Source organism: Tamandua tetradactyla, chromosome 5 (genome assembly GCF_023851605.1).
Source record: "Tamandua tetradactyla isolate mTamTet1 chromosome 5, mTamTet1.pri, whole genome shotgun sequence".
Taxonomy (NCBI): Eukaryota; Metazoa; Chordata; class Mammalia; order Pilosa; family Myrmecophagidae; genus Tamandua; species Tamandua tetradactyla.
The window spans coordinates 554,108-576,379 of NC_135331.1; the positions used below are offsets into that span (position 1 = coordinate 554,108).

A 22,272-nucleotide genomic window follows, 5' to 3' on the forward strand; every position below is an offset into this window, starting at 1 on the left:
AGGTACCAACACCTGGCCAAGCTGACACAAGAACCTGACCATGACACCAGACTTCAGGAATTTGGGGCCATGTTCCAGCTTCTTGCCGGAACAGTAATCAATCTTCAGCTTTCCCCGGGGTGATTTCTTTCTGCAACTCCAAACGCCTGGGCTGAGCTGCGAGTGTTGAGATGAGGTACGCTGAGCTGCTTGGGCTGTGCTACCTTGTGCTCTCTCATTTAAGCACCAGCCAATTAACTCAAACATCATTTATTGCAGCAGGCATGCCTCCTAGCTGACTGCATATGTAATCAGTGACAGATGAGGTTCATGTGCCATTGGCTCATGTCCACAGCAACAGAACTAGGTACTTTCACCTGGCCAAGTTGACACCTGACCCTAACTACCACACCCATCATTTCAAAGAGTATTTCTCCCAAAACAGAAAATTTTTCCAGTTAAACTGCAAAGAAGAATGAGCCACTTCTACAAAATTTTTGAGAAGCACAAAGATATAAAGGGAAGAACAAAGTGCATGTTGTTTTAAAATAATCCAAATAATAAAATCCAATTTAATTGGTAAATGAATTTAATCTATAAACAAATTTTAGAACTGTTCTCATTCCTATTCATCTTTCATTCTTCTTTCATATTTCTCAGTAAGGTTTGAGGTTTTCCTCATATATAGTTTATGTATATTTCTAGTTATAATAACATTAGGTATTTTTTGTTATTATGAATAGAATTCTTTTACAAAAGATGTGCTATGTCTGGAGGACCTCTTTTGTTGCTCAGAGGTGGCCTCTCTCTCTCTATGCCCACCTCTGCAAGTGAAATAATTGCCCCCCCACCTTGGTGGGTCATCACATCCAGGGGCGAAAGTCTCCCTGGAGGTACAGGAGATGACTCCGAGGGATGAGCCTCTCCCTGGCACCGGGGGATCAACAATGCCATCCTCACCAAAAGGGGGAAAAGAAGTGTAACAAATAAGGTGTCATCGGCTGAGAGAGTTAAAATAGAGTCAAGAGGCTATTCTGGAGGTCACTCATACACATGCAACAGTTAGACTCTGCTACCTATCATAACTTGCCAAACCCCAACCAAAACCATTCCAGGCAATCCTAAACAACACGTAGGGCAATATACAAGATTCTACAAAAGTTCCATGTACTACATTAACTTTCCAGAAACCTAAAACCTCTAGATGGGTCCCTGGACTGGTCTTGGAGGAGCTAAATGAAAAATCGTGGAACTGTTACCCATACCAAACTTTAAAATTTGTTCTGTAACTACTTGTTAAAATGTACTTGGAAATTTGATGTTTTTTTGTATATTTTATATCTCACAATTAAAGAACAATAAATAAAAAGATTGCTAATTTGTGACCAAGGAGAGAAAAGCAACTTCTCAGCATGTTTCTTTTTCAGTCACTACTAAAAACTCATTAATGGTATTTAAACCTCTTGCAGTTCCTTGGGATACATTTAATCATTACTAATAATGATAATTCTCTCATCTCCTTTCCAAAAAGCATACCACATATCTATCTAAATACTGTATTGCCCTAAGCAGAACTTCCAGAACAAGGTTTGTATAAAATGCTGACACGCAGGTATAAATATGAGCGGAGAAAAGGAATGAGGGAACAAATGAAAAATTTCAAGAAGAGAGAAAAGCAATTTTCAAGAAGAGAAAGAAGTGTATGTAAGTCTAGGAGGCTTTGAAAGGAGGAAAAGTAGCAATTCAAAAGAGGAACAGACGTGTTAGGTCACAGATACCTGCTAGCACGGTGCCGTGGCAGGTTAACCGGGTAGGAAGGAGCTGTATTACGGAGCTCCCAGCAGACAGTGAACTGCAGCCAATCTCCAACCATCGAAAACTTGTTCGTTTGGCAAGCTACATTCTGCCTTCCCTTTCACATTCCTGCTGCTGTTACAGCCTCCTTCTGCCACTAAAGCATAGCTAGAGCTGAAATTCTTCACTTTCTCCACACACATCGGTGGGATCTACGTAATCTTTATGTTCATCTAAATGCAAGATGATATCTATATTAACATATGTATATATCCTAGATGCTAGTGTATAGTTTTGATTAGTTTTACATATATCAACATGCCTCCAGTTAACCTACCTATTAAAAACAAAACTGAAAATGATGAAGCTAGGAGCTACATATGAATAATTTATTTTTTAAAAGGACCACACATAAACCTGCTTTATCCTAAACACTAAAAATACTGGTGAAATGGATAATTTTGAGAAAAACGACCAAAACAACTTCAGTATGAAGTAAACTTTAAAAAAAAAAGAAAGAAGGGCGGGCCACGGTGGCTCAGCAGGCAAGGACGCTTGCCTGCCATGCCAGAGGACCCAGGTTCACTTCCCAGTGCCTACCCATGAAAAAAAAAAAAGAAGAAAGAAAACATAGTAAAAGACCACAAAGAAAATCACGAATTTTCCCTCAAAAGGCTAGGAGCTTATGTTTTCTTTGGTGAGTCCTTTGAAATATACATTTTTTATTACACGATTTCCAAGCCTTATCTTGTTTAGACTAGACCAAGAAATAAATATCTATCCAGTCTATTCTGCCAAGCAAACATGAATTAAAAGAAGACCTATTTCGTCAATGACTGCAGCATACTCTCTCTACAATGCCTAGGAACAGAATCCGACAGTGCGTACCCCAACACCCGCGTGACGTTGCTCGACGTCTCCCCCAAACTCGGGAGCTTTGAAGAAGACACGCCCACCCCCACAGAGAAGAGCTTGATCGTTTGAGCAGACGCCAGAAGAGAGCATCAAACGTTTCCCCATCTATTTCCACTTCTGAGGGAAACGCATGCGAGCAGGATCCGACAACCCCGGGCTCCGACGCGCGGAGCGCCCGGCGTGCGGGAGGCCGTCGGCACCCGGCGCGGCCGCAGACCGAGCCCAGGAGCGCCCGCTCGTCACCCACCACGCGCCCACGGCCGCGGGAAGTCCCGGCCGAGGGAAAGCAGCAGGACAGGCGGGAGGTAGCATCACCGTGAGGGAGAAAAACACGATTACTACCCAGAAAAATAACACTGACCCGAAAGATGGGGCTGATAAACGGAAACCTCACCCGAAAGATGGGGTTGATAAACGGAAACCTCACCATTCCCACAGCACAAAACCCAGCGGCCCCGCGTACCTGCGATGAGCGACCAGAAGGCGCCACCGGGAGAGGCAATCGCGACGCAATGCGGCAGCACCGGACTCCGTGAGAGAGCGAGCGAGAGAGTGACCGCGGGCCCGGGCGTGCGGGCCCGCCCCGCGCTTTCCCGGCGCTCTCCCCGGGCTCTCCCGGCGCTCTCCCCGCGCCCGCCCCGCCCCGCTCAGGCCGTGTCCCCGCTCGCCGCAGACGCCTCAAGGAGCTCGTGCACCGCCCCGCCACGCCGCCGCGCACGTCCGACGCGCCCTCGGCGCCGCAGCCCCTCCCCGGAACGTCTGCGCGGGGCGGAGCGAGCCGGGGGCGCTGGGAGCTGTAGTTCCTGCTTGGAGCGCGCGGGCGCCTGCTGGGCTCCGCAGAGGCGTTGATGGGTGGGCGTCCGCGGACGCGACCCTGCCTCGGGCTTCTGGCCTCCGGGCGGCGCCGCTACCTGCGCTTCTTTCTGTTCTCGGGGCAGCCGAGCGGGGTTGGGGGTGCCGAAACTGGTTCCGACGCCCCGAGGGCAGGTGAGCGCCTTGAAGCCGGGGAGCGGCGCCTTCGGAGGCAGCCTGGAAACGCGCTGTTAAACCCCGTGCGCGAGGCTCTGCCATCGAAGGGAAGCGGGACTAAGGGAGAGGAGCCGTGCCCAGAGGCGGGGCCCGCGGCGGCCCGAGAAGCCTCGTGGGGGGGAGCGCGGATGCCGGGAAGCCTGTGGGGGAGCGGGGAACGCGGAGGCCCGGGAAGCCCTGAGGGGAGCGGGGAACGCGGAGGCCCGGGAAGCCCTGAGGGGAGCGGGGAACGCGGAGGCCGGGGAGCCCTAAGGGGAGCGGGGAACGCGGAGGCCCGGGAAGCCCTGAGGGGAGCGGGGAACGCGGAGGCCCGGGAAGCCCTGAGGGGAGCGGGGAACGCGGAGGCCGGGAAGCCCGTGGGGGAGCGGGGAACGCGGAGGCCCGGGAAGTCCTGAGGGGAGCGGGGAACGCGGAGGCCCGGGAAGCCCTGAGGGGAGCGGGGAACGCGGAGGCCCGGGAAGCCCTGAGGGGAGCGGGGAACGCGGAGGCCCGGGAAGCCCTGAGGGGAGCGGGGAACGCGGAGGCCCGGGAAGCCCTGAGGGGAGCGGGGAACGCGGAGGCCCGGGAAGCCCTGAGGGGAGCGGGGAACGCGGAGGCCCGGAAGCCCGTGGGGGAGCGGGGAACGCGGAGGCCCGGGAAGCCCGTGGGGGAGCGGGGAACGCGGAGGCCCGGGAAGCCCGTGGGGGAGCGGCGAACGCGGAGGCCCGGGAAGTCCTGAGGGGAGCGGGAAACGCGGAGGCCGGGAAGTGCGCGAGGGAGCGGGGAACGCGGAGGCCCGGGAAGCCCGTGGGGGAGCGGGGAACGCGGAGGCCCGGGAAGCCCGTGGGGGAGCGGGAAACGCGGAGGCCGGGAAGTGCGCGGGGAAACGCGGAGGCCCGAGATGTGCCGAGGGGTCGGTGGGTGGCCTGGGGGCTGCGCTCAGGGAGCACGGGGGGGGGTGGACAGCTGTAGACGCAGGGCCAGGCGGGAAAGTGAGAGCAGCTAGGTGCGCCTTCAATGTCGTTTATTTTTTCAGTATCTTTTCCTGAATCCATTTTAACCACTTAATTTTTTAATGAGATGGAACACATTGATGGCTTTTGTTCTTTAATTTTTCTTTGTACAATCCTGGCCCAATGTCATTACAATTTTTTTTTACAAGTCTCGAATAAGTTTTGCAGCATAGCTTTTTTTCTCCTCTACGCTATGAAGAGTTTACTTAGGAAGAACGATTTTTCCTTTGGAAGTTTGCAGAGTGCAGAACATTTGGTGATATTTGCTTGCTGATTCCATTTTTAATTATATTAATTTGGGTTTTGTATTTGTAATTCAACTTTTGGCACTTAAGTTTTTCTAGACAATTGTTCATATCGAAATTTTCACATTTGTTGGCATAAGTTCATACTATTATAGTGATTTTTGTGTTTTCGTTTTCTGTTCCATAATGTTTGCGTTTCTCTTGTTTTAGATTACTTTGTTAATGTTCTTCTAGTTCTTGATTTGAATACTTAATTCACTTATTTTCTCTTCAGTTTTTCTCAGCAAAAACATGCGTATCCCTTTTTTTGTATACTGTATGGTGGAGATCACATTTCATTCTTTTTCCATGTGACTGTCCCTTTATTGCAGCACTATTTGTTGAAATTTTTCTGGAAGCTCATGGATTGGGAATCAAACCCAGGTCTCTGGTGTGGCAGGCGAGAATTTGTGTATACATTTTTAAAAAGTCAACCATACTACAACCCTCGGAAAAACAGCAAGCCCCTCCTCCCTCACTCCCTCTCTTCCCAGTGGCAACAGTGTTCTTAAGGTTTTTAAACAGTCTTCAGTGTTTTTCATTCATCAATTTGAGACTTCTTACTGCGTCACATGAGAGTTTTCACTGTTACACCCTGCCTTTCTTTTCTGCATGTACATCCTTAAATCACAATATAATTATATTATAAATGTTGTAATATAGCCCTCGCACAATTTTTGCTTAAATCTATGTTCATTGTTTTCATTGTGATGACTTACAGTCTTTACTGCTGAGCCAATGCTAACCGTTTCTTTTTTAATGTAATTTTCCTCTTTTTAATAATCGTTCCTTTTATTTTCATTAGCTTAATATTTCTTGAAGCTATTTAACTGCCTGTCCATTCCATCACCCTCAAGGTCAAACCTATCACACCTCTTTTTTTTTTTCTTCTCCTGAACATATACCCTGTCCCCCTACCCAGGAGCCTCCTGGCCTACTTACTATCTAAGACTGATTACCTAGGCATACTTTTTATTGGGATTTCCTCTTGACCCTCATCCATCCCCTCATCTCTGTCTAGCTTGGATCTCTGTTTTGCTGAAAACTTTTTTTCCTTTTTGGTAGATTACAATCTTACTACTTTCCTGGACTATCATATGATACTTTAGATTGTCTACATCTAGAAATGACTTTATTTTGTCCCCACATTTGCATGCTACTTTGGGCTAATATAGAAGTCCTGGATGGGAAATTATTTTTTTCTCAGAATTTTGAAAGCAGGGGAACCTAGAAAGGAGATGGAGTTGTGTAGCTGTTTAGATGTCATATTCCACATTCTTACAATTTCTTTATATATACCCTATTTGTATATCTCTGAAATTAGTGTCTAGGTTCATTTGTTTTATCTGTGATATTCAAAAAGTTCATAATGATATCTTTTAGATTCAGACTTTTAAAAAATCCATTTTAGAAAAACTTTGTGGGTCTATTCAATCCTTAGATACCCTCAGTTGTTTTTAGGAATCTTCCCTATATTTGTTTGCTTTTCTCCTCTCATTTTCTCCTTTCTTTCTGAAACTGAATAATCTGGAATTGTACCTTCAGAACTGATTATATAATTGTCCTACGTTTTCTCATTGCTCATTTTTTATTTTGGATCTGCTTTCTAGAAGAGTGTTTCAGCTTGATCTTCTAACCCTTAAATAATTTTTTGCTATAATTTTTTAATTTCCTAAGACCTTTTATTTTATGATTAAAAATATACATGTTTTTTTATAAAATGTTATTGTTTCATGGATGAAATGCCTCTGATATTTTTTTACTTTATTATGAAAACAGACATATACAATACAAAAAGAATAGTATGACAACCCTTCTACCCATCACTCAACTTCAACTATCAAATCATGGCCAATCTTGTTTGCTCAAGCTCCCTTACACATTTCCTATCCCAGTGCATTATTTTTATTATTTTTTAACATTTAAGGAAATTTACAAAACATTTTAAATATGATTTAATACTAATTTAAATGATTATTTTAAAATATTATTTTGAAGCAAGTCTAAAGTATATTTCAGAATTTATTTCTGAATGATAAGGACTCCTTTAAAAAACAATCAGGAAATATCATAGGTACCAAATTATTTAATAGAAAATATATAGGCAGTGTTAAAATTTTTTTATTTCAAATGTTAAAAAAAAGATTTTGATTCATGGTCCAAATAAGATACATACACATACAACTTAAAGTCTCTTTTAAAATCTAAAGTCTTTCACAGCTGCTTTTACAGAGTGTGCGGTCATACTTTTATGTTTTCAATCTAAGTGAGAAATTATATCTGAATTTTGTTTCACTTCACATTTCTCTCATTATAACCATCTTCTGAGGTTATAATTCTTGCTTTGAGGTTTGATTATTTTTGACCCCTACATTGCTTTGTTTCTTATGAAGTCCTTTATTTTGTCATCTGAGTTCAATTTCCTTTCTTCCCAAAGAACATCCTTTTAGTGGTTCCTTCTGGAACTGTCTGTGAGTGGTAAGTACCTCAGACATTTATCTCATGTTATATATGAACATGATAATGTTCATATTGTTCTCAGACTTTATTCCAGTATTGAATTATAGGTTGACATTGTTTTCCTTCATTACTTTGATGACATTGGTGCATAGTCTTCTGTTCTCTATCTTTGTAGCTGAGACGTCTATATTCAGTATAATTGGAATCTCTTGTAGATTGTTTTTTTCTCCCTGGTAACTTTTAAATTTTGCTCATTATCCCCGATGCTCTAGTTTATTCTCTATGTATATTGTGGATTTTAAAAATTTATTCTGTATGGCTGGTGGAATATAAATTTTCAGATTAAGGATTTATAACTTGGTTTTTTATATAAACATCCATTATCTCTTAATACTGCTTCTGTTCTAATCCCTCTGTCCACTTCTAGAATTCCTATTAGACATATATTGACATATTTAATCCATTTGGAATCTGTAAATGTGTGAGGGAGGATTTACCTTTTTCCCAAATAGGAAGCGATTTGTCCTGATACCACTATTGACAGTTCATTCTTCCCCCACTGACTTAAAATGCTATTTTATGTCATTTATGATGTTTTATGATGTTCTAAAAGTCTAACTACCAGTTAGTCTGTTTACAAAATTATTTTTTTTATCATTGTCCCACTATCATTCTGTTTAAATTACCAGAGCTTTATTATGAATTCTGAAGTATAATGCAGCAAAGCTTTGTTTTCTTTTAATAATCTTTTTTATTCATATATATTAACTTTTCTGTAAAACTTTTTTCTCTTCGAGCAGTTTTATTGAGATATATTCACATACCATACAATCCATTCAAAGCCCATAAAACTTTAAAAATCAGCTTGTCATGGTAGAAGAAATTTCTACTGAATATATAGATTAATCAAAATCCCAATGCAATTCTAGTTTGAAAAAAAGTAAAATCTTTATATAATAGTCTTACCATCCATAGTTGATTCTCCATTTATTCAAATAGTCTTTCCTTTTGTTTATTAAAGTTGTTTAATCTCCATAGTTACTTCTGTAACTAAAAAATAAAATCATCAAGAAGGAAAGGACCCATAGCAACATTCTTAGCCTAACAACTTTAACCAGAATGCAAAATGATTTCCTTTCTTGAAGAGGAAGCCTACATTTCTGATTTTGCTTTCTTCTGAATGAAGGCTGTGGGTGAAACTACCTCCTTCCATAAAACTTTGTCATAGATTTATGCACTTTATTCAAGAGATACTTTTAAGTGTCTGCCACATGCTGGGACTGTTTTTGGTGCTGAGAATACAGCAATGAACAAAGAAGACAATTTATATACAACTTATGCTAAAGCAACAGACCTACTGATTCTGTATTAGGAATGTAGAATTTACCTGTCAAAGATTTGTGCCTTAAAAAACATGTCATTTTTATAATTTTGTGCATTACAACTGAATTCTGGTTGAAGCATAATACTGAGAAGGCTTGCATTTGAAAGTTAACTAATTTCCAAAAACTAGGTACTTTAGAAATATTAGCATAGTGAATTCTCTCATCGATTTTATGATCTTTGATGTCTTCAAGCATGTATCTTTTTGTATTCATACTATATATTCATTGTTTTGCTGTTGTATATTGAGGCCATTATTAAAATTATGCTGGAAAGTACTATACTGCCCAAATTGTAAATACTTTTAGGGCCTCACACCCAAATTTAGAACAAGGCCTTGCTCCTTCCTTTGTCTCTTGATTACATTCAAGTTTTAGATAAAACAAATTATCATAAGAAAATGTGGCCTTTTGGGAGAGAGATTAAGTTGGAGGTATTCAAATGAACATGTGTTTGAAAACCATAGCACTACCTCTAACAACTTCAGAAAGTCTTTAGTAGAACAGTGAGATCGTCATTCTTACTATAGGTAAGGTCATTCAGACAAATACTAAGGTTTTACACAGAACACAAATTTAACTAAAACACTTGTGTTCAGCAGGAAAATTATTTTTCCATTACAGGAAAGTTGCAGACTATGCATGAAACATGTTAAATAACCATATGTTTTTTACTCATTTTCTTGAACTTTTTTTTTTTAAAGTAATGATGACTTTTTTGTTTTTTTTGGCTTTTAACAAAAGGATTTATTTAGTTAAAAATGTATAGTTCTTCAGAGGAAAGGCAGCTTTCAACTGAGTTTCTTTCTTACATGGGATGGCACAGGGCATCTCTGCTGGCCTTCTCTCCAGGCCTCTGGGTTCCAACAACTTTTCCTGGGATGATTTTTCTGCATCTCCAAAGACCTGGGCTGAGCTGCGTGTGCTGAGATGAGGTAGGCTGAGCTGCTTGGGCTGTGCTACGTTGAGTCTCATTTAAGTACCAGCCAGTTAAATAAAACATCATTCATTGCAGCAGGCACACCTCCTAGCCACTGCAGATGTAATCACCAACAGATGAGGTTCACATGCCATTGGCTCACGTCCACAGCAACAGAACTAGGCACCTTCACCTGGCCAAATTGACACCTGAACCCAACTACCACATATGCCTAAGAGTCACCCCCAGAGAACCTCCCTTGCTGCTCAGATATGGCCTCTTTAAGGCAACTCAGCAGGTGAACTCACTGCCCTCCCCCCCCATGTGAGACATGTCCCAGGGGAGAAAGTCTCCCTGGCAACGTGGGACATGACTCCCAGGATAAGCCAGGAGCAGGCATCATGGGACTGGGAAAGTTCTGACCAAAAAGGGGAAGAGAGAAATGAGACAAAATAAAGTGTCAGCAGCTGAGAGTTTTCAGAGTGAGAGGTTATCCTGGAGGCCACTCCCACACACTATATAGACATCCCTTTTTAGTTTATGGTGTATTGGAGAGGCTGGAGGGAAGTACCCGAAACTGTAGAGCTGTGCTCCAGCAGCCCTGATTCTTTTTTTTGTTTTTTAATTTTATTAATAAAACCAATCAACATACAATATGAACATTCTTTTTTTATCACATAATTGCTTATTCATCAGCATGGTCATTTTATAGAGCAGTGGCATCAATTCAGAAAAAGAAATCAAAAGAAAACAAAAAAAATTCATACATACTATACTCCTTACCCCTCCCTTTCATTGCTCACCAGCATTTTAATCTACTCAATTTATTTTTACATTTGTTCCCCCTATTTTATTTTTTCTTTTTAAAAAATTTTTTATTAAAAAAATTACAAGAAACAAACATTCCCAACACATACACTCAGCAATTCACAATATCATCACATAGTTGCATATTCATCATGATTATTTCCCAGAACATTAGCATCAATTCAGAAAAAGAAGTAAAAAGACAACAGAAAAATAAACAAAAAAAAAATTTTACAGGCCCTACCCCTTACTGATCCCTTTCATTGATCAGTAGCATTTCAAACTAAATCTATTTTAACAATTGTTCCCCCTATTATTTATTTTTATTCCATATGTTCCTCTCACCTGTTGACAGGGTAGATAAAAGGAGCATCAGACACAAAGTTTTCACAATAACACAGTCACATTGTGAAAGTTATATCATACAATCATCATCAAGAAACATGGCTACTGGAACACAGCTCCACATCGCCAGGCAGCTCCCTCCAGCCTCTCCATGACATCTTGACTAACAAGTTGATATCTACTTAATGCATAAGAACAACCTCCAGGTTAACCTATCAACTCTGTTTGGAATCTCTCAGCCATTGAAACTTTGTCTCATCCCACTCTTCCCCCCCCCCCCCCCAAGAAGGTTCTCTCAATCCCCCGATGCTGGGTCTCAGCTCATTCTAGAGTTTTTCTGAATCCCTTCATGCTGAATGTCAGCTCATTCTGGGATTTTCTGTCCCATGTAGACAGGGGGAGGGCGCTAAGTCCACCCACTGTGCTGGCTGGAGAGAGAGGCCACATCTGAGCAACAAAAGAGGTTCCCTTGGGGGTGACTCTCAGGCTTAATTTTAAGTAGGCTTGACCTGTCCCCTGTGGGGTTAAGTTTCATATTAACAAACCCCCAGACTGGGGGCTCAGCCTATAGCTTTCATTGTCCACACTGCTTGTGAGGATATCAAGAATTCAACTTGGGGAAGTTGAGTTTTTCCCCGTTCTCACCATTCCCCGAAGGGGACTTTGCAAATACTTTCCCACTCACTGATCAAATCACTCTGGGATTCATCAGGGCATCACCTGGACAAACCAACAAAATCTCATGTCCTATACAAAGTTCCATGTACTTAAGGTGTTCAATCAACTATCTACATAAGTTATATTAGGAGATGCACTAGTCAAAGTATAGATTTGTACCAAATAAACATTTTTTGCTTTAGTCTCACATTAGTTGAAATTTAAACTATTAAGTACCATCTATTTTCATCACACTGCAGTAATGACATTCTTTTGTTCTTCCTCATGCAAAAACATTTTTTAAATTTGTACATTTAGTCACTATCATACACTCTAGGCATTCTTTTGATCCTTGACTGAGGAGTCTGCAGGAGAAGGCAGTGTAAATAACTAAGTTGGCAGTTCTTGGAGAGAACCAGGAATGAGCATATATTGCATATCATTACAAACCCAATAAAGATTTGTAAGCTGGAGAGACCTTGCTGGGAGGTGTGTGGGATAAGGGTATACAATTTTTTTTTCACCTTGCCTCCAATGGGGCTCTGTTTCCACCTTTCTTTACTTGAACCTCTGGCTACAGGGAGAACATGTACAGAAACATCAAGAACTAGTCCTGGTAAGATGCGTCACTGCCCTGATTGATCCAGAGAAATGAGGGAAATCTTAATCTCTCTGCCCTATTCTCCAGGTAGATGTCATTTTCAGACTCACAAGATGGCAGCCAATGGCCTGTCCCCCACATGGGTTCTGCCTACACAGGACACTGCCTGTTTTCATGTGGGAAATGCTGAGGAAAGCATGGTTGCTGAATTTGTGACAACGTGGTTACAGGAACCAGTGACCTTCAAAGATGTGTCTGTGGAGTTCACCAAGGAGGAGTGGGTGATGCTGGACCCTACTCAGAGAAGTCTATACAGAGAAGTGATGTCAGAAAACTATAAAAATCTTGCCTTAGTAAAATATCAATTATGCAGGTTTACTTTGGTCTCCCAGTATGATCAAGAAGAGAGAGTTATGAAAAGGAGAGTTCCTCAAAGCATCCATCCAGACTGGGAGATTCAACTTAAAACCAAAGAATCACTTCCTAAGCAAAGTAGTTTGGCGGATAAACCATCCAAGGGAATGAAAATGATAGGATTCACAATGGATGATTACTGGTCCTCTCTATTAGGAGAAGACTGGGAGTGCCATAAGATCAGAAAACAGCAACTGATCCCAGAGGGATATTTGAGGCAAGTGCCATTCACGCAAAAGAAAGCAGCATCTCAAGAGAGAGTCTCTGACTATCATGAATTTGAGGGAAACTCTAAATTTAGCTCAAAACTTGTTTTTTCACAGAAAGTTTCCACCAGTAAACAATGCCATAAATATGAGTCCGATATTGTTTGTTTAAAATATAATTCAATTCTAAACAATTATCAAAAAATCTCTCTAAGTGAGAAGCTATGTGAAAGTCCTGAATATGATACAGCTCTATGGGAGGCTGAAAGAGCCCAAATGGCACAAAAAGCATATACATGCTCCAGGTGTGGTATACACTTCCAACATAATATGCTTCCTATATATAACAATTTTTATATGATGGAGAATCCCTATGAATGCAACAAAAATGATAAAACCTTTTGTCATCATCCATCCCTTAATCAACAGGGGCAAACTCATACTGGAGAGAAATATGAATGTAATCAGTGTGGAAAAGCCTTCAGAAAAGTTTCTAATCTTATTTTGCATGAGAGAAGTCACATGGATGAAAAACAATATGAATGCAAGGAATGTGGGAAAGTCTTCAATGATTCCTCAACCCTAAGGAGACATGTCAGAACTCACACAGGAGAGAAGCCTTATGTTTGTAATCAATGTGGGAAAGCTTTTAGTCAGAAAACATCTCTTAAGGCTCATTTGAGAACTCACACTGGGGAGAGACCTTATGAGTGTAATCAGTGTGGGAAATGCTTTGGCACAAGCTCTTACCTTATAGTTCACAAGAGAATACACACTGGGGAGAAACTCTATGAATGCAGTGACTGTGGAAAAGCCTTTAACACAAGCTCTCACCTCAAGGTACATAAGAAAATACACACTAGAGAGAATCTTTATGAATGCAGTGACTGTGGGAAAGTTTTTAGTGGTCTTTCATCTCTTAGAATGCATGTGAGAACTCATACTGGAGAAAAACCCTATGTGTGTAAAGAATGTAGGAAAGCCTTCAGTGTTTCCTCTTCCCTTAGGAGACATGTAAGAACTCACACTGGAGAGAAACCCTACAAATGTATTCAATGTGGAAAAGCCTTCAGTCAGAGCTCTTCACTTATTATACACAAGAAAATTCATACTGGGAGAGAAAAACTCTGTAAGTACTATGAATGTGTAATTGCCTTTTGTATTGTCTTAAGGTGGATGCGAGGTTCATTATTTCAGGATTTGTTCTATAATATAAGCATGAAGGGCTCTAAATGGTCCTCTAAACACTTTAGCTACACAAATACCAATTTTGATATGTTAATTTTGCCTTAGTTCTGATACTAATAGCTATTATGACTTTTTTTTTTACCCAGGAGTTACTTAGAATTATGTATTTTTAATGTCTGAGGTATGAAGATATTTTATTTACCTTTTAAATATTGATTTCTAAGTTAACTGTGTTGTATTCAGAGTGTCTAGACTATATGATTTGACTTTATTGGTATTATCCTGAAAATAGCTTTCTGATCCGGTGGGGCAGGTACTATGAATAACCAATGAAACATTCAGTTCATTCTTCCTTACTAACGAACCCCATTTTAGATCAAGATAGCAATGCTTCTGGTTAGAAAACTTATCTCAGCCTCCTTGCAGCCAGCATTAGCCATATCCCCCCTTTCTGGTCAACTGAGAAAAGGCTAGTTTCACTGGGAACAGCCCTAACTGTTTTGTTCTTTTTGTATTTTGCACTTTGCCTTTCTGTCTTCTCCATTTTCTGTCCTTGAATTTACCATTCCTGGAATTGGAAGATCCATCTTGTGACCCTGAGAATGACAATCACAGCCCAAGGATGATGTAGAAGAAAGAGATCTGGGTTCCCCAAAGGCAACTTTAAGTAACTGTGCCAGTCTTGCACTGTTTATACCTGGATATCTGAGAAAATGTATATGAATTAAAAAAAAAAATCCGTGAATGTAGTTGCCTTGTTTAAAAAAAAAACAAAACCATAGAGGTTTGTAGAGTTAAACATTTTATACTGGATGCACAAATTCTCACAGGAATATAGAAGAGAAAGAATGGAAGAGAATGCTGACAATTTTTATACTTAAAGATGAGATAAACTGAGAGCAAGTGATTAGAGAAGAAGGAAATCTCAACATTTCAGTGTTGGAAATAGAGAATTCTCAGGGGGGCAGTTACTAATTTCAAATGATAGGTGGAGCCCTTGAAGTTTTGCTACATTATCTTGTAGATACCATATTACCCCTAATATTCTAAGAAACAATACAGAAAGAGGAGCGTATGGTGGAAGGATGAAGTGGCAATTGCAGTTTAATCATGTTAACTTAATAAGGTTGTGAGACATACAGATGAACAGTTTATATGCAGGTCTGGACCTCAGATGTTGTATAGATGGAGTATAAATTTTAGGGACATGATTATCCAGACTACAATACTGTGTATGGAGGTAACTAAGATTGCATAGGAAAAATGAAGTGAAGAAAAAAAGAGTGCCTACTACTGACCCTGAAGAACTCCTTTATTTAAGTAGAATTTAAAAAGGAACCATAGTAGAAATGAGGAAAATCAGGGGGCATGGAGTACTGCTGAACTAAGACAAACAAAAGGAAAGAACAGTTGTTTTAAATGCTATTGAGAGATCAAGTAAATGAAGTCTTTAAAAGTAAAAATATCTTACAGCAATGTGAAGATCACTGGTGACCTTACTGGGACATAATGCAGTAGCATGTTCAGGATGGGTGTTAGATTGGGATGAATTGAGGAATAACTAAAAGATGAGAAAGTAAAGACTGAGACTGAATATAGATAACTCTTAAAGGTTTGAATACTAGGAGAAAGGGTAGCAGCTGAAGAGAGATTCGTTCAGGCAAAGTATTTTTTAAAATATGAGAGACTAGAACATGTTTAAATCCAAATGTGATAGATCCAGTATAATGAGATTAAATACATAGACATAAAATGAACATTAGTCAATAGTATAAAATTTCTGAAGGGATAGAGATACCTGGAGTGGAAATAAGATTTGCTAAAGTTTGCTGCAAGGCAGGATACTTCTACCATTTTCTCAAAAAGAAACAAGGAAGGGACAGATTGGTTTAATTCCTTTTAATATTTCTATCTAAGTTAACAGCATTGTTGTCAGAGTTTCTGGCCTATATAATGTTTTTGTTTTTTGATGTTTATTAAGAGCTGCTTTCTAGCCCAGTGGTAGATCCTAACATACATTTCCTCCTTCTTCCTTACTGACAACCCCAGTTTTGCCTGGGGTAGCAATGTGTCCTATTAGAAAACTCCTAGCCTACCCTACTTTTACTCATGGGTAGCCATTTCCCTTGCTCCTGGTCAGTGAAATATAGACATGACATGGATTGTAGGTTTGGTGGCAAGATTACCTGCCACCAGATAGATGAAAAAATAGTCGGGGGCTTTAGTGACCGAGGTAAAAGTCCTTCAATTTATAAGGAGGGCCTTCAGTGGAAAAGACAGCAAAGCAAAGTCTTAAGTGAATGAGGAGAGTTTAGTTGGAGAGATGATAACAGCAAAGAGGGAAAAGTGATATAGCTAGATGATATGAGCTTCACAGAAGGAGAGTTTTTACAAGAGACTGCAATGGTTAGAAGCAGTATCAGGGAGCAAGGAGGACTTTGATCTAATTGTCCAAACCAGATGGGGTATATGAGAATTAACCTCTTTAATATGATTGTTGTTGAGGAGGTTGTTTTAAGTTAATGAAAGGGAATGTTTAGGGACATAATTTAGAATTTGAACAACTATCACTTAGGGGGATTCCAGAGGGCACTATGGAAACAATTTCCAGGAAAGACAGGAGTTTGGGGTTTGTGGCTGGGCCATGAGGAATTATACAGAAGGTTGTGATGACAGTTTTGATAGAAATAATAGGATCAGAGCTCAGGGTGGCCTGAGACATTGGACCAGCAAAAATTAAAATTGGAGGGAGGCTGGATTAAATTCCAGAAGTCTTAGAAGATGATGGGTACTTAGTTCTAACAGGATTCATAGATAGCTTGGAACAGAGAGCCTGCAGTCATGCTATAGAACCAAGTATTCCTTTTGTTCTTGAGGCGTTAGTAGCCCTGGTAGGTGCAGAAGCAGCAGGCAGTGTTTAGAGAATTAACCCAAGTGCACGTGCCCCATGGGTGAGGAGAGCATCTTGGCAGCTCTCAGCAGAAGACTGGACTCTGCTTCATTAGGGAATGGAATTTAATGTACTAGTTAGATCCTGGCCCAGCAGCAGGTACAGACTCAAGCATAGTCTCACCAAGCATATCTCACCTGGATTTTCTTTCAAGGGTTTTATAACTGGTTTCCCTGAATCACAACTTACTTTGTTCCAATATGTTTTCTATGCAGATGCCATAGTATCCTATTTTTGAAAAAAGGAAAAAAAATAACTTTATTGGTGATTTTTAGCTGCAAAAGTAATGTATACATATTAGAAAAAAATGTAAATAAACTCTGCTCTATCCAGAAGGGACTCTTTTCCTCCTCCTTCCGAGAGTTTACTGCCTTAGAAATTTGACATGGTAGCTAAGTGTGCATTCTGTCAGACTTTACTCTGTGTGTATACAAATATTTTTTTATAAGAATTGAGTCATACCTTTCATTCCATCTTTTTAAACTTAAATTCCCATGTCAATACATGTAATTCTGTTTCTTAATAGCTGCTTAGTGGTTGATTACATGTATGTACCATAATGTAATCCATTTTACCCTCCAATTTTTTTTTACAGTAGCAAGCAATACTGCATTGAACAATCTTGTTTACATATCTTGCTTTTCTTTTATCTTTTCTCCACACTGTTCCTAGCATGATCCATCTTAAGTACTAATGCAATTATAATACACTCCACTTTAAAGTCCTCCACTGGTTTTTCCCCCCTTTAAGATAAAATCTTTTAAAAAACCCTTCAGACCTCTTGCATTTCCCTTGCTACTTCCCACTCTCCTGATCTTGACCTGGCCTGGTCATCCTTAAGTATTGTATCCTTGGTCCATTTTTCACACTTTTCCATTATTGCCTGTTATGTATCTTGCCCTCTAAACTGTAAGCATTGGAAATAAGATGGGCCTCTGTCTAATTTGTTCACTGTTTTACTCCCAGTACTTGGCCCAGAGTAGGCGTTCAAGGAACATTTAAGATTTTACAGTAAGTTTTGTGTCTTTTTCCCCCATTTAATATTTCACTGCAGTTTTAACTTAATTAAAGGTTAGGTTTTAAGTCATTGTAAAAGGCAAAAATTACATAGAATCAAATTCAGCATAATGAGATGTTCCACTATGCAGGGACGTAAAGTTGATAAGAGAACAACAGTTTGAAGTTTGTTCATTATCTCCCTCTTCAATCTCCTCTCATTCTTCCTCCTCCTTCATTCGTGTCACAATCTCATATATTTTATTTTTTAAGATCTGTGTTTGTATGCTGCTCCATGTATATAATAATTAAAAGGAATTAAATGACTCATAATTCGTGAGGGTGCAGTGTACTTTTTAGGGTACTGATGAAAGTATAAATTAATACAAACTTGCTGGGGGACGGTTAAGCAATATATGTCAAAAGCCCAAATATTATAACCTTTAATCCTAGCAGTTACTTTCTGAGCTTTTATAACTTTTCATTCAAGCATGTATACTGCTTTCTGCAGTAGTAAATAAATGGAAAATTCCTAAATTCCCAGTAACAGCCAGTTGCTTAAAAAAACAAGCTATGTCCATAAAATGAAATATACTGTAGTTATTTACAAAAATGTAACTGTATAGTCATTACTGTAGGGATGTATTTGATATATTGTGAATTTTAAATGGAGATTACAAGCTATCAGTATATCTATATTATTGTTAAAGTTTGTATTATAAATATGTACATATGTGTGTGCACTGAAAATATTCTGGAAGAGTATATGCCATGATGTAATCAATGGAATTTCTGAATTGTAGCATTAAAAGTAATTTTTTTATTTTTCTGTTAGATTTTCTAATTTTATATAGTAAATAGAGCTAAGGTGTATGTTTTCTTAAAAAAAAAGTTCTAACATGGACATTTTCCTTAAATATTTTTAAAAAGTGTGACTAATATATATATATTTTTGACATGGGCAGGCACTGGGAATCAAACCTGGGTCTCCAGCATGGCAGGAGAGAACTCTGCCACTGAGCCACCGTTGCCCTCCTAACTTTAGTATTTTAAAGTGGTAAAGAAAAAGGATTAAATATATTTGCTTAGCCTATTTCTGACTTTTTAAAGGTAAACTTTCCAGTTCACTAAATTTTTTTCTGCTGTGTTAACTGCTCAATCTATTAGATTCTTAATTTCAGATACTCTTTTCAATTCTAAAATATATACTTCATTCTTTTTTATATAGTTAATTATCAGCTGAAATTTTTCATGTTTCTCCCCATGATTTTCTGTATTTTCTTTAATACATTAACCATAATTACATTGAAGTCCCTGTCTGCCAACACCTGTGTGTCCGCTACTCTTGTCTATATTTTTTAAACTTTTTTTATTGTATAGTATAACATATATTCAAAGCAAAGAAATAAAAAAGCAATAGTTTTCAAAGCACTCTTCAAAAAGTGGTTACAGGATAGGTCCCAGAGTTTGTCCTGGGCTACCATATGATCCTCTCATATTTTTCCTTCTAGCTGCTCCAGAATATAGGAGGCTAGAGGGCTTACTTTTTTTAATCATCACAATCGACTTTTTTTTCCTTTTTTTTTGTGAATAACATATATACAAAAAAGCTACACATTTCTAAGCACAGCACCACAATTAGTTGTAGAACATATTTCAGAGTTTGACCTCACAATTAGGTTTTTACTTCTAGCTGCTCTAAAATACTGGAGACTAAAAGAGATACCAATGTAATGATTCAGCATTCATATTCATTTGTTAAGTGCTATCTTCTATGTATAATTCCTTCTCTTGTCTATTTTGTCTCTTAGTTATTGGTCTTATGATCCTGCTACATTCCTAGTAATTTTTTTGTATGCTAGACTTTTTTAAAGAACCACAGAGGCACCAGTTTATGCTATCTTCTACTATAGGGAGTTTCTCCTTTCCTATGAGTCAAATAGTGTAATGGGATAATGACCTTGATCCAATTATGGATTTAGGTGATTTAAAACTGAGTTTCAATAAGATTCAATTCACCTCTATTTAGCTATTGGGGGGGTGCATGGCTGTCGTCAACTTTTAAACCTTAGAAATCTGGTAGGTCTTAGCCTCTCCATCTTCCCATCTCATGCAGCTTCAAATTGTGACAAATGGCTTGAGAAAGAGACTGCCATGTCTTTTAGGCAATAACTGTTCCCTGGGTATTTCATTCCTGAGTACGACAGACACTGCAGATTTTTCACTACTGCTTTTTAGGAGCTTTTAGTCTAGCTCCAAAACCCTCAAACTCAGAGCAAACCAGTTGTTCATTTGAGACTTCTCAAGTTCCCAGTCTGCTTCCTCAGCCTCAAGTGTCAACCAAAACATTTGTAGTTTCTCTTTCTCTCAGCGGAGGCCTTTTACCCCGGCCAAGCCCAGTATTCAGCCATGTCCTTAATTAGTAACTGCTCACAAGGAAAAAAATAGCTTATGATTATCTGGTTATCCCTCTTTGGAATTATGGTTCATTTAGCCTTCAATGCTTCTACATCTCTCTGATGCCTTTAAAAACATAATTTTTATAATTTATTTGCTTTTATCTAGCTGCTGCCACAGAAGCATTAATTAGCTTACCATGACTTACAGCATCCTAGCTGGGAGGAGATTTTTTAAAGATATTAGAAATAGCTTTTAAACTCAACCTGCATGTAATAACACTGCACAAAATTGAAGGAATAACAGTTAAAAACACTTGCAGTCATAATCACAGGAAATGACAACCATACCTAGGAATTTGACAAATATGGATGGCCATTTGGCCATAAATTTAGCTTGACTGTATTTAAGAGAATTACACTAAGTAAATTCAAATACATTCAGAAAATGTTTCACTCAGAAATTGTTATAAAGGGACATTCCAGAAAAAGTATCATATGTTATGATAAAAATGACCTAATATGCTCTTCTATAAAGAATGGACATGTTTTTTGGTATATGATCCTTTTATAGTTAATGGATAATAAAATGTATTAACTGATTCAGAGATATAAATAATGGTTGCACATGAATTTTATACATCTGGAATTTATATGCAAACCTAAGATAATTGTGACTGAAATTATCAGATATATATTCAGATATATAAAAATGTCTTCTACTATATAGATCAAAAATGTTCAAACTAGATGATCATCGCTTACATATGTATCAAGATGTACATACTGGATACCACCATAGTTATCTCAATAACACAAATACATTTTTGTATGAGAGAAGATACACTATTAGAAGAAGAATCAGAGCAGTAAGAATAGATATATGTCAGTTTCCTCCTCTACCAATTTTAAACAGTTTTTCTCAAGAATTCAACTGGATGACGTAGGGCTAGTTTTTTCAGAAACGTTTAAATACATTTATATTTTACCCTATGGTATCTCTAGTTTACTGAAGTATCTCTCTTGTTTTGGACATTTGCAATTGATTGTAATGTTGAAAATCCTTCCCACCTGACACGCTGTTTGCAGAAAAGCTTAAGCATAAGAGGGTCATCTTACCACTATACTATGCCTTACTAAAAAACTTTTTCCCTCTGATCTCCTTGAAACTAAGGGTGCAGATCCCGTCATGACACATATGTAGCCAGTCTTAACTGGATCCAGCTAGTCCTCTGCAATCTTTTCTTTCCCATTAGTGCCTTGGCAAACTGCCAAGTCCTAGTGACCCAGACATCTATGCTCAAAGTTTTCAATTACTTGTGCATGACCTTTGCCACATGCTGTGACTAAGACCCACCAAACAGCTCCTACTTTGTCTTCATAAAAAAATTCAGGTAGGTAGATTACAGTACTCATTTCCTTCTAAGCACTCATTTTCTTCTCAACAAATCACAATCCCTCCAGGCATACTTCTATTATATCAGGGTTTCTAGAAGACGGAACAAAAGAAATTTTGAAAATTTGGTTTACAAAAAAGAAAAAATTCTGAATAATTTATTAAATAAATATGCAAACACACAAAGAGAAAGGCACTGGGCCTATCTGAACTATGGCTACCATCACTCCCCGGAGTCAGAAGAACTAAAAATTTCAAAATAACAGCAAACCTTGCCAAATCTTTAAAAAAGATGGAATTTTAAAAAGGATAAAACATCAACTCACCTTGAATATATCTTTGAAAAGTCCAGTAGCCATTTCTTCCTAATCTAGTATATTCTCTTGGAGGGTAGAAGTAGGGAAAGAGAGGGACCTGAGAGGTCTGGCTCGTAACCACCCTGTACCCAAAGTTCCACCACATACACATGCACAAAGGAAGGTCAGAGGAGTTTAGCATAACCCTACCTCTTCCAAACGTCAGAGAAGGCCTCTTCCAAGGCACTGTTGTCCACTCTTGTACT

General features: G+C 39.3%; 2 protein-coding genes across 6 annotated transcripts in view; one reads left to right on the forward strand and one right to left on the reverse strand.

The window, feature by feature from the left end:
• ZNF10 (zinc finger protein 10) overlaps positions 1-3,303 on the reverse strand; it is a 47,439-nt gene extending 44,136 nt beyond the window's left edge. The window contains exon 1 of one of the 2 annotated variants that reach the window (XM_077159486.1): positions 3,152-3,303. The gene's annotated coding sequence lies outside the window, so the exon portion shown is untranslated. The remainder of the gene's footprint in view (positions 1-3,151) is intronic. The other variant, XM_077159487.1, reaches the window with a different exon arrangement.
• Positions 3,304-3,499: 196 nt separating this feature from the next.
• Positions 3,500-14,753, forward strand: ZNF891 (zinc finger protein 891). 4 transcript variants are annotated; one of them, XM_077159482.1, is made up of 4 exons: positions 3,566-3,675; positions 9,662-9,770; positions 12,144-13,913; positions 14,554-14,753. In XM_077159482.1, exons 3-4 carry the CDS (start codon positions 12,215-12,217, stop codon positions 14,601-14,603), a joined length of 1,749 nt encoding a protein of 582 aa, XP_077015597.1. In that variant the 5' UTR covers positions 3,566-3,675; positions 9,662-9,770; positions 12,144-12,214; the 3' UTR covers positions 14,604-14,753. The 4 variants fall into 4 exon arrangements, with proteins under 4 accessions (XP_077015595.1, XP_077015597.1, XP_077015596.1 ...); XM_077159480.1 differs by lacking the exon at positions 9,662-9,770 and having other exon boundaries at positions 3,500-3,675; positions 12,252-13,913; XM_077159481.1 differs by lacking the exon at positions 3,566-3,675 and having other exon boundaries at positions 9,551-9,770.
• Positions 14,754-22,272: the final 7,519 nt, after the last annotated feature.

Bases quoted from the DNA above. Each gene is read 5' to 3' on its own strand.
- ZNF891 (XM_077159480.1), top strand. From the start codon at position 3,537: ATGGGTGGGCGTCCGCGGACGCGACCCTGCCTCGGGCTTCTGGCCTCC. The intron at 3,676-12,251 runs GTGAGCGCCTTG...CCTATTCTCCAG, and splicing joins TTCCGACGCCCCGAGGGCAG to GTAGATGTCATTTTCAGACT. The intron at 13,914-14,553 runs GTAAGTACTATG...TGGAATTGGAAG, and splicing joins TACTGGGAGAGAAAAACTCT to ATCCATCTTGTGACCCTGAG.